The sequence below is a fragment of the Bubalus bubalis genome, chromosome 8 (assembly GCF_019923935.1).
Source record: "Bubalus bubalis isolate 160015118507 breed Murrah chromosome 8, NDDB_SH_1, whole genome shotgun sequence".
NCBI lineage: Eukaryota > Metazoa > Chordata > Mammalia > Artiodactyla > Bovidae > Bubalus > Bubalus bubalis.
In genome coordinates, this window is record NC_059164.1 from 38,531,987 (window position 1) to 38,545,293 (window position 13,307).

Here is a 13,307-nt window from a genome sequence, read left to right on the forward strand (position 1 = left end):
TATCAGTGAAAGTTCACACCTGACACATGTGTACCAGGCTGCTCTGGGAGAGGCCTTGTCAGTCCGCCTTCACACCATATTCTTCAAAAGGTGATTTCTCCCCAGATGACAGCAGCCTACACATACTCTGTGATATAACTTTAACAGACTTCCAAGAATTTTAAAACACTGCAAACATGTAGTAAGATTGGAGGTCCCATGTAGTGCTTAAATGAAATACTTATTTTTTAATGGTTTTTCCCTATAACAATAACTCTGTATTCTGAGTAAGTTTGTTTTATGTATTAGTTCATGCTTTTCAGAGAGAAATAAAATATTTGTTGGGACTAATTGTGCTTCTCTGAAGTGAATTTTAGTAGCTCTTCGGCAACTGAAAAACTAACTTGTGGTTTATGTCCCTTATGATGTGGTTGACGTCCCTTAGGTATCCCATTGATTATTTAAATCAATTAAACTGAGGATATCTTTACACATTATTGAGAACACCAAATTGTCTGAGTGAGTTACATGAGTCAATATCTAATGTATTGGAAATTAAAACATAAATTAAAAACATTTATTAATTGATTAGACATAATAAGCTCATTCAGTGTTAATAAATATAACATTTTAAAGGAAAAATAACTTTTTTCAGAAAAATAGAAAAATGCTAATAATGGTTTAGGTTTTTTTTTTGTAAATTTCTTTAATGTTACCTTAATTGTAAGAAGATAGCTGAGTGTCTTGTATTTGCTTCTGCGTTCAGTCTTTTGGGATATCATACATCAAAGTGCACCTGGATATACCACTGTAAAAAGGACAAGTGGCATTCTAGCATGGTTATGAAAACAGTTTTGACTTCCTAGATTCCTGCAAAGATCTCCGGAATGCCAGGTATCCCTCTGAGAACTTTCTGCTCCATGTCAGACATGTAAGGCTGATGTCCCATAAAAATACTCTAATTAGGATATACTTGTTGTATATCTGTTCCCACCCTTCAATCACCAGCAACTTGCCTTCTTGGAGACTTCTATCATTTATTATCTTTCTCTCGGACTTTCTTCATTTATCCTGTAGGATGGTCTAATCTGCTTTGTACGCTCTCTTTTGCATGACTGATACCACCATTTACACAGTTTAAAATCCAAAAGCTTAAAATAATTCTAAACATGCTCTTTCCTTCATGTCTCACATTTGATACATCATAAGGCCTGTAAATTTTATTTTCTATGTAGCTCTCAAATCTCCATTTCACTTCATCACTTTTATCTAAGAATTATTTTTTTGAACTTTCTTGAACATTCGGATGGACTTCTGAGTGGAGCTATATCCATGTTCACAAGCTTTTCCCCTCCAACTTCTTCTCTACTTGGCAAATAGACTATTTAAAAAAAAAAAATCTGAATATATCATTCCCTATGCCTAGCACATCACACACACACACACCAGTTTAAAACTCTGCAGTCACTGCCTTTGATCTTAGGACACAGACAAAACAAAACCATCTTTTACTTCTCCACCCGACTCTCCAGCCTCATATACATGTCTCTCCATGCTCTCTGTACCAGCCAGAATATGTTTCTTCCTATGCCTCATATCTTCCATATTCTCATTATAGTTCCTTCAACCCCTGCCATCTCCTCGGCCTTAAAAAATGTTCTCTTCCTTCCTAACCTAATTGACAGCTACCCATTGTACAAATTTCAAGTCAGTTATCATTTCTTCATTTGACTTCCCAGACTGGGTCAAATTCCTTACTGTATATTTATAGCAACAGAAACCTCTCCTTCCATGTACTTCTCAGAGTTTGGTTTCCACATTTATTTTTGAAGCTATTTGGTTAATAGCTCTCTCTATCAAAATTTTTAAGCTCCAAAAGAGTAAGGACTATGTCTTTTTTTGTATCCCAGAGACTTACCACATTGCCTTGTTTGTGATAGGAGTTCAACAAGTCTTTGTTAAGTGAATGACTGTTCCTTTCCTAATCAGTGGTAGTTTTTCATTTTCTTTTAATGTCTCTTGGAATTTATTCTATGTATTTTGATTTTCATGTATAAAAAACAGGCTTTCCCCAAACATTTCCAACTAGGAAGATTTGCTTCTTACCTTCTTCCCATCACTTCAACTCACTGTCAGACTTCATGCTTCCCTGAGCTAGTTTTGCTCCTTTGCTGCTTGTCTTGATGGGTTTTCCTTCAATAAAACAAACAAAGCTTGTGACGTCCTCCCTATTTTTTCGCCTCCTTTTTCTTTTCCCGTTTATTTTTTAAACTTCTGATATATAAATGTCCAGAGCCATTTTATATTTTTAAGAGCTTTACTGAGCTATAACTGATGTTTAACAACATCACATATTTAATGAACAGTTTGATAGCTTTGAACATATGCCTATGAATCTGTCTCCACAATCAAGATAATAACCATATTAATTACCTTCAGAAGTTTCCTCCTGACTTCCCTTGCCTTTTTGTGTGTGTGTTTGGTAAGAACACAACTTGAGGCGTCAATTGTTTAGTATATAACACAGTATTGTCAAGTATAGTTACTCTGTCATATCATAGATCTCTAAAACTTACTCATCTTGCATAACTGAAACTTTATACTTGAACAGCTCCCCACTGCAGAAATGTGGCCTAGGCAGATCTCTGATAGCTAAGATTTCTATCAAAATTATCATTATGGGTTGACTTGTGTTCTACTCAAAATTCATACACTGAAGTCTAAACCCTTATTGCATTTGGAGTTGGGTTCTTAGGAGACAATTAAGGATGATGAAGCATAATGATGGGATCCTAAAACAATAGGATTTGTGGCCTTAAAAGTAGGAGATGAGCATAATCTCTCTCTCTACAATATGAGGACATACCAAAAGGGTATGTCTATACCTACATCTACAAGCCAGGAATAGAACTCTCACCAGGAATCACTGGTTACCACCTTAATCTTGGACTTTATAGCTGCCAGAATTATAAGAAAATATATTACTGTTGATTAAGCCACCCAGTTTTATTTTGTTATGGTGACTTGAGAAGATATGTTGCCATTGGTACTAAATTAAAAGAATCCTTTCTCCTAGTACCCAATGTACATTGGCATCAATATATAACCTTTTAAAATTTCATGTCTTTGTGTGTTGGGAAACTGACTTTAGCAAATCATTTTCTTTCTTAAAGAAAGCTAATTATTTGTCTAAATTTTATTAATTAATTCAAGGCCAGAACAGAGATTCATAGAAATATAGTCCTCTCATTGAATTCAGTGTCAGGAAAAAATTGCTATCAATATCCTTTCTCAAGGGAAAGACCTTGTACTGGAGGTCTTTTCCAAGTCATCTTCTAAGGAATAAGAGAATAAAATTGAAGACCTTTCATGAAAGTCTTGTCTCCTGAGCAGTTTACAACAGAAAAGAATTGGATAAAGTCCAGGGAAAAGTTTCAGACATGAATTCCAGGTTCACGTGGAAAGAAAACATGGAAGCAACTTGAGGTTTGTGTTTTGGAGGTCTTTATACTATTCTCTCACAACAGTTTAAAACAAGGAGCTCTTTAAATTTACATTGAGCCTTATCCTGCCCTTTGCGGCCCAAAGAGCAGAAGTCTGATGACGGGAGAGTAGCTTTACACATTGTTCTAAATATCCAGGGACCATCGTAAAGTAAATCCTGCATTTCAATTGCTCTTCAGTAGCTGGGAATAAGAAGTAGTTTGGGTTGAATTATTCTAAGAATAATCAGGTATTTAGCCAATGGCTTTTGAAGCAACTTGTTCTTAGCTATAGGCAAGAGAACACGATAGCTTGTCACCACTAAGAAATCCAGATTTTTTGGCGGGCTAAGGGGACTGTAAATGTGGATTTATTAATTGTCCATGTAAAAGTTATGGAGCCCTGGGTGTGGCTTTCTGTTACATATGTGTGTACTCACATTCTCCACTGCCTTTCACAGGCCTCTGTCAGGGCCTTGTGGCCTCTCTGGAAGGACTCGACTAGCCTTTAACAGAGAAAAAGGGTCAATTTATTATACATTGTCTTGGAGGCAAGAGGGCTTTCCTAGCAATTACATAACAATTAATGTTAATTCTGTCAAAAAATCAACTCAGACCTTAAAATTCTCTACCAAATAGTATAATAATAAGATCACAGCACATCCATACCAGCAAAGTGAAATTAATGTTCCAAGAGACACCCATTGTATTTGATCATGTTCTAGCAAGACAGTGAAATTTTTCAATAGCTTGTTTTTTTTTGTTTTTTTTTTTTTTTCTTAAAGCATTTCCAAATAGAAAACTTTGTGTCAGTCATCAAAGAAAAACATTCCTTCACTCATAGGCCACTGAGGATCATACAGATATCTTTGCCTCTGCTTCCAAAGGGTTACTACTACTTACACCCCTGGCAAAATGTTTTATTTGTTAGAAACTCTCAGAAGAGTTCCTGGTATTTTCGGTGTAAGCCTGGTAGACATACTTGCAGAAAAATTTGTGGATGTTGAGATGCAATATTTTAAAAACATGTTGCTTTGGCTAAACTTGATAATCTTCAGCTGATACTGGGGGTGTTTCTGTGCTTCTTTAATACTTTGCTAGGCCACTGGAGACTCTTCAAAGCCTTCCCTTATTCAGGTCTAATGTTTAAGTATTAAATCCAAAAGAATAGATTTCCCAACATTTAACAGCCCTTTCAAATCAAATAGCATGAAACATTTGTTTTGTTTTTGCTCCAAGTTTTGATGTTTATATAGTAGGACAGCTGAGGGAGTCTATTTTATTGCAGACCAGGAATAATTCCTTTTGTTTGAATCATAAGTATTCATGTAGGCGGCAGAGATCAAACATTTATATCAGTTAAATGGTCTATGGACAAATCATTCATGGTCCCCCTCAGATATTATTTATTAAATAGCTGCATAAAGTCTCACAATAACTGTTACTAATTAATGAAAGCTATGTAGTTACCTTGTTGTACTAATATATCTTTTTTTGCTTATATTATTTATTCTATACATTGCCATCAGAATTCTGTAGCTTTGTTTATGGGGCCTCTTCTAGCAGCTGAAATGGATTAATACTGACTTCAGAGGGTACTTTTTAAGTAAATAAAAATACTACATAAATATTGATAGTTTGTAGTTAAATCACAAGAAATATTTCTACTGAGTTAAAACATCACAATAAGTAAAATCATCAAGTTGTTTCAGGTTAAATATTTCAAAGTTCAGTTCAGTTCAGTTCAGTCACTCAGTCATGTCCGACTCTTTGCGACCCCTGAATTGCAGCATGCCAGGCCTCCCTGTCCATCACCAACTCCCGGAGTTTACTCAAACTCATGTTCATTGAGTCGGTGATGCCATCCAGCCATCTCATCCTCTGTCGTCCCCTTCTTCTCCTGCCCCCAATCCCTCCCAGCATCAGGGTCTTTTCCAGTGAGTCAACTCTTCGCATGAGATAGCCAAAGTACTGGAGTTTCAGCTTTAGCATCAGTCTTTCCAATGAACACCCAGGACTGATCGCCTTTAGAATGCAAGCTACAGATGCTTGTTAAAATAAGAGTCAAAAACAATAATATTATTTATATTCTTTACATCTTGATAGGGCCAGACTTATTTCAGGCCGCTATAAGAGAATACCATAGATTTGGTAGATTCTAAACAACAGAAACATATTTCTCATAGATCTGGAGGCTGAAAGTCCAAGGTCAAGGTGCCAGCGGGTTTGGTATCTAGAGGGGCTGATTCCTGGTTTATAGGTGGCTAACTCTTCCCTGTGTCTTCATATGGTAGAAGAAGCAAGGGAGCTCTGCAGGATCTCTTTTATAATCCCATTTATGAGGGCTCTGCTCTTACAATCTAAACATTTGCCAAAGGCCCCACTGTCTAATACCATAACATATGAATTTGAGGAAGACACAAATATTCAGTTTATAACAAGACCTAATGAAATTATATTTATTCTGTACAATATTGTATTTTTACTAGTGTACAAAAATTCTTTGTATTCTATAAATTTTTATAATTTCAAAATTAGAAATTGTTCAATAATCCTCCAAATTAGAATCTGTTCAATAATCCAATTATTTAATCCAAATCCAAAAATTTAGTTTTTAATCTAACCATTTTAAATTACACTGTCTTTTAGTGAATAATCAGATCAGATCAGATCAGTTGCTCAGTCGTGTCCGATTCTTTGCGACCCCATGAATCACAGCATGCCAGGCCTCCCTGTCCAATAGTGACTCGTTATAATAAGTTTATATCATTTTTAAAATATAATAATAAAAGTTCAGAAAAAATATTTAGCATAATTGTTCAAATGAGGATTTTATGATAGTTAAAGTGAAAACAAATTCTTTAAAACTTTCTGGGAACCTCTGCAGTTGAGGTGCAAGGTCAGTAAAACAATTCAGGTCTCTGAACTTGACACTGAAATTTTAATGCATTGATCAGCAAAGAAATATTTTCCTCCATACTCTTATACAGGTAGTCTTTTCTTTGACTTAGAGTTTTTGTAATATAGATAATTCTTTTCACCAGGACTCCAAAGATTTGAAAACTTAACCTCAAATTAGAAAAATATTTATCTTTTACTAGCTTTTAAATTTTATCATTCCTCTTTTTTCATTGTTTAGGTTGGTGTCTACACAATCATAGTGGAGTACAAGGAGTAGAGTGTGTTAACCTCTGATGGGCGTGCAAGGCCCATTATCTAGCCAAAGGTGGCCCTGGCTGCCTGGATTCTTCAGTTGCAAGTTCATAGTGCCAAAATGATACTGAGAAGGATGGATCACTAACACGCAAAACAACACACACACATAACTAGGAAAGTACGAGAGCTGTAGTACCCAAGTCAGGCAATGAAGTCCATGAGAGTAGAGGAAGTGTTTTTGCTCTGGCTGCCCTAACTCTGACCTTCTTGCCATTGTCAGTAATCTGAGACCTGACTGAGGTCACAAGTTTACTGCCCAGGAGCTTGTGTCCAAGAAGTGGGGGATCAAAAGTTTTCTTCTTAAAATGTTAAGCTAATGAAGTGACAGATTCCTGGGGACATTCCTTTTGTCTTTGTTCACACCATAGTTTTATAACTAGATGTATATGTCAGTACCTGTTTTAGACTTGTCACCCTTTAAAGACTTCCGGCACATACCCAATCTCCTCAAATTATTTAACAATCCACTCACATTATCAGAAAAAATAGCTTAGTAGCATTTGTTTTAATGAAATATAGTTCTAACCCTCAGAATCTATGAAATTTAATATTTTCTATTTCATCAAAGAACTTCAGGTAGTATTAAAATCATAATGAACTTAAATAGTATGAACTTCTATACAAATAATTTCTCAGTTCAAAATTTTTGTTCTTCCTGAATCAATGAAGTGAAGTGAAAGTTGCTCAGTTGTGTCTAACTCTTTGCAACCATGGACTATACAGTCCATGGAATTCTCCAGGCCATAATACTGGAGTGGGTAGCCTTTCCCTTCTCCAGGAGCTCTTCCCAACCCAGGAATCGAACTGGGCTCTCCTGCATTGCAGCCAGATTCTTTACCAACTGAGCTATGAGGGAAGCCCTCTGAATCAATATACATTGCCAATATCAACAGATACTAATTTCTAAGTCATCCACTCTCAATGTCCATTTTATGGGTCAATCTGTGGACATTTTCTCATGTCCATTTGGATTTCTTTTTAATTTAGGATGTTTCTAAGCTGCATTTCTATTCCCTAAAGCAGATGCATAAGAAATAACACATTTTAAGATGAGCTGAAGAAGTTTTTTTTAAAGAAAAATTACTAAATGAGCAGTTTGTGAAAATTTGTGTTTAAAATGTTCTAGTGGTTGAGATGGTCATTAATTAATCCTTATTTTTCACAAAGCTTCATAGAACAACTCCAAACTTAGGCTCTACTACCTTTGCAAGGAACTCGATGAAATAAAGCATTCAGCCACATAAGGTAACAATTATTTGCAAGAAAGAAAGAAATTAAAAATGAAGCTAAAGAGCCACTTTTAAAGTAGTTACACTGTTAAATATATTACATTTTTATACACATCCCTAGCCTCTGAAGACATGTCTAATTCTGACCTCTCCTTTGGAGAAATGAGACATCAAATTCCAGAATAGATGAATAAAAGACATTTATTCACTTTTTAAACTATCCTAGACAGTGTCAACTTGAGTTTTATCCAGAGGCATCTTGAATAACCATTTAGGTTAAAGGTAACTGGTGAGTTTACATGGAAACATAAACATTTTCATGCATGTTTTGAGAAGGTATATGAATTTTAGTTGCTCCAGAATGCTTTGAGTTATATTTTGTATAAGTGAGTATATTTTAAGACAAAGAGAGAGCTCAAGTTTTATAAATTTAATTTTGTACTTTAAATATTTTCTTACTGAGATTTTCAGGATCTTTATCAGGTATGGTAAGCACCGAAATTAGACAAACAAAAAGGCAATAAATAAATCTGCTTAGAGGCAAGCAGTATTTTTAAAATGTCAACAAGTTGAGTCCACCATTTTAATCCTCCTTTTGGTTGAATGAGATAGTAATAATGATAAACTGAATTTTTTATTTCATTCAATTATTGTAAAAACTTATGTGACAGAAAATCCTACAAATAAAATGCAAGTGAACTCTAAGAGGTAGATGAAAAACTAAATTATTTTATTTAAATTTATATTTCTTTTTACCAATAGCCCACAGTACTATGAATGACACAGATGTCCCTATGCAAACGACTGAATGCATTCAAGGTCAAGGAGAAGGTTACCGGGGCACCATCAATACCATTTGGAATGGAATTCCCTGTCAGCGTTGGGATTCCCAGTATCCTCACCAGCATGACATAACTCCTGAAAATTTCAAGTGCAAGTGAGTAAATTAGGGAAATTATAAATTTCAGTAGGCAGAATGGTTGATTTTTACTAATTTCTATGTTAGTGATCCTTAAACTTTAGTGTGCCTAGGGAAAATTTAGCAATTAAAAGGCAGATACATCCACCCCAAATTTTTGATTCTTCAGGTCTGAAATTTGGACCTCAAATAATACATTTTAGCAACCACTCTTGCTGATTCTGAATCAGATGGTTGATGTACCATCCATGCTTTGGGAAACACATCTTTAGGTTTCTGATCACAGCTTTGTTCTTGCAGGTCTATTTAATGAACAAATTAGTGGTAACAATAACCAGGAAACGTTCAAACTAGTGCTTCCTTAAATTTTCATATTAACTTGAGGGGAGATTACAAGGCATACCTTAAGTCAACATTGTAAACTGATGAGATTTCAGCCTTGAAAAAAAATTTATAGTTTTATATGAAATTTTTTTATTGTTTCAACATTTTATTTAACAAGTAGGGAAGTAAAACAATTGTATAGATGAATCAAGGTGAAGAAACCGCCCTTGAATATCAGTTATATACTTGTTATGTTCTTCCCCATGGCTGCTTTTCTTCACCACTTGAATTTTGTTGGACAGCCACAGTGCCATGTGTTTTTAAATTGTCCACCTTGTTATTAGGAACATAAAATGATTGCTTTTAAAATTTATAACACACGTGTCATTCATAGTGGCTTTGCTGAAATAGCACCTATAAATAACATATATTGGCTTTATGTAACTGACTTTTAATAAGAGGGCTTAACATTTCAAGATGGAGAACTATGAACATTAGTTGGCCCATTCACTGGAGAGGGGATATAGTTTATGGTTTTTTATATAATTTAAATTTTTTTTAACCAATTCAGAGTTCTTTGCTTAGATACTAAATATTCACCTGTTGTATTTTAAAAATTATTTTATAATAAATGTATTGTTGCCACTTTGTTTATTTCCCTCATTTTCTTCACAGCAATTCACTCTATTTTTGACCCATGTGTTTGACACCTCAGAAATAAACATAAAAGTAGAGAGAACAAAGAAAATGAGAAAAGGATAGTTAAGAGAGACAAAGAAGACAGTATCAGTGCCATGCACACTTCTGGTTAACTTCTAATGACTGGTAATACTCAAGATTGTGTATGTGAACCAAATTAACCTCATCTGTAAGAAACAGAAATTCATTACAGAAATTGAATCCACACGTTTCACAATAAAAAATGATCAAAAGTTTAGTTGCTATATATTATTGGAATTTAAGCTATTCTTTTTTGGGGGAAGGCTTCCCTTGTAGCTCAGTGGGTAAAAACTCTGCCTGCAATGCAGGAGACCTGAGTTCAATACCTGGGTTGGGAGGATCCCCTGAAGAATGAAATGGCAACCCACTTCATTACTCTTGCCTGGAGTATCATGGGCTACGGTCCATGGAGTTGCAAGAGTCAAACACGACTTAGTGACAAAACCACCACAACCACCAAGCTATTCTTTCTTAATAGGTTATTTGGTCAAGATAAACATAAATATGAAAAAACAAAAAGTGAGTTGTGTTATTAAACACATAAAATCTGATGCATCATTTTGCTCAGAGTACTGATGCATTTACTGTTCGTGGGCTAGCAGAGAATGGAGTTCTAGTCAGGTGTCTCTGGTTGTACCAAACACTGTTTGCCCCAGTACTCAGATTCCTTACAAATGACGATTTTTAAAGCACTATAACTAAAAAATACGGCCTGTGATGATGTACATGAATCATACAATCATTAGTTTGTTTCAATAGTTGTAACTGATTCTTCAAGTGAGGTGAATAAACTTAGAAAAAATATTTGAGCAAACCATGACTTTTTGGTTTAATCTAGATTAATGAGGTGCTTCTAGATATAGATTATAAAAGGGGAACTTTAAGTTTTTTGATAGCCTTAGATATATGTTTAATTATCTTGCCTTAAATTACAACTCAAAGTTAACTAAGCAATTATTCATTTAAAATTGCAAATTTCTATACACTTTATATAAAATTCAGTGCACATATATTGTACTGACATAATCTTTTAAAATTTGAGTATAAACTAGTTAGAAGAAAAGATTTTCTTCATTTCTCCAGTTAATAATTTTATGATTTTATAAGAAGAGTAAAGGTTTAAATGTGGGTTATAAATAAGAACATTTGCTATAGAATGGTCAAATCTATTGGCACTCACTGTTCTTACAACCTTAAATAACATAGTTTATGTCAGGACCTATTTTGGCTTGATAAACTATTACTTGTTGATTTTATAACCAAACTCAGGCTTTTTTAAAAAATGGTTTTCAGTTTCTAATGGCCAACTGATTAGTATTAAATGTGTCGTATTTTTAATTGGGCCTAAGTGAAATAGCATACCTTCCTATAGAATGAATATTAATTTTGTTAAATTATTAGAGAGATCTATGGAAAGGAAGTACACACTTTCTTCAAATTAGAGAGCACTATCAGGGGAACAAATCATGAACTCCCCATTTTATTTAATGTGAACTTTGTATTAAAGGTAAAATCCTTTTACCTACAGATAATATTAATTTAGACTTTTTCCTTATCACAAGCTCCAAATGTCTAACTATATCATTGATAAAATAAAGGAAGTACGTGTGCTATGTTGACAACTTTTTCTATAGGTAGGTTTTCTATATTGTAATTAGGCCTTAATTTTACAGAAATATAAAATTTCAGGTAATATCTCTAAATCAAGAAAGAACTACTTTGTAATTAAAAGAAATCTATGTGGTGAATTAAATAAATCAAAGAAATACAGAATTTAAAATATTTTTTTCGTGGCAAATGTTTGAATAGGTAGAACTTCATTTTTAACAAGAGTAATTAAAGACTGTTAATTATAATAGTCTTTCTTCTGCAAAGAGAATGTTGTTTCTACATTATCTATGATCCATGATAATACAATGAGTAACAGACCAGACTTTAAAAATTGTAACAGTTGAGAGTCCAAGTCTTAAAAATGAGTGAGAATAATGAAGTGGTATTATTTCTCTTTTTCATGAAGCAGTAGTGTTTGTGTGAAACTCCAGGTCTGTGGAAGTAAAAGAATTCTGACATCTGACAGCATTTATTTCAGTAATGTGGGCAGTGTCGGCTGTGTATATTGAAGTCTAAATTGTTAAAACTATCCCAAATCTAAAATGTAGAGTTGTATTTATAGAATGCATATATTCTGGGATTCTAGAAATGTAATAACACTGACTTCACCAATGTAAGAAACCCTGGCAATTTACATTAACATGCTTATTCTCAATAGGGACCTAAGAGAAAATTATTGCCGAAATCCAGATGGGGCTGAGTCACCGTGGTGTTTTACCACTGATCCAAACATCCGAGTTGGCTACTGCTCCCAAATTCCAAAATGTGACGTGTCAAGTGGACAAGGTAATAGCTGACATTTTGCAGTGTGGGCATGATTAAACGCAGTGGAAATGCCTAAAGGGAGTATACATTTTATAGGAGATGAGCTATTTCTTATTGCACGTTAGCAAACAAAATCACAAAGTCCAAAGTTGGATTTCTTTTTTATATTAATTTGCTCAATATCCATTTATTTATGTGACCGTATACTAGTGCCAGGGACAATTTTAGGCACTGTGGATATACCAGTAAACAAAATTCTCTGGCTCCATGGAACTAATGTCCAGCAAATAAAAAACAAGCAAAATTAAAATGGAGGTGGGGATAGTAAGCTAATTTGTGTAAATGCTAGAGAGATAAATGTCCCAGAGTTAGAGAGGAGGGTGTTGCTATTTTACGTTTTAATGGTCTGAGAATATCTTACATATTAAGGTAACATTTAAGGAGGACCTGAAAGAGTGGGAGAGCAGCATGTACCATGTGCATAATTGTAAAGAGCATTCTGGGGAGAGGAAATTGCAGATGAAAATGAGATGAGATGGGAAAGTGCTTGAAAAGTTAAAAGAAAGAAACAGCACATCATCGTGGCTGGTACAGAATGAGCAAGGTAGAGAGTAGCAGAAGATGAGGTTAGAGAGCAGCTGAGCTAAAACTTCATAAGTCTTGTAAAAACTGGAAGGATTTACATTTCTATTCTGAAAGAGAAGAGACTGCTGTAGGATTCTGAGAAGGGAAATTAAATGATCTGTTTGATTTCAATTCTAACTGGATGACTCTGGCTGCATTATGAAAAATAGCCAGAGCTCCTGACAAGGGCCAAAACAAGGGGATCAGTTGAATGATTGTTTCAGTAATCTAGGCAAGAAAGGAGAGTGATGTGGACAGGAGTGTTAGCAGTAGAGATGATAAGCAAAAGTGGGCTTTGAGATAAATCACCATTGTACTTGGAAACACAGACAACCATTGCAAAGAATTGTTTCAGGGAGCAGTGGTTAAGGAAAGTCATATTGAAACAGGTTTAAAAAATCATTTGTCAAACAATAATAATAATGTTGGCCTCTGGGC

At 34.6% G+C, this 13,307-nt stretch overlaps 1 protein-coding gene across 4 annotated transcripts in view; it reads left to right on the forward strand.

Annotated features, from left to right (window-relative positions):
• The window catches only part of HGF (hepatocyte growth factor), an 85,414-nt gene that overhangs the window by 39,350 nt on the left and 32,757 nt on the right, over positions 1-13,307 (forward strand). For all 4 annotated transcript variants that reach the window (XM_025291053.3, XM_006069430.4, XM_025291050.3 and 1 more), the window contains 2 exons: positions 8,669-8,843; positions 12,139-12,266. In XM_025291053.3, coding sequence (XP_025146838.1) covers positions 8,669-8,843; positions 12,139-12,266 — 303 coding nt within the window. The remainder of the gene's footprint in view (positions 1-8,668; positions 8,844-12,138; positions 12,267-13,307) is intronic.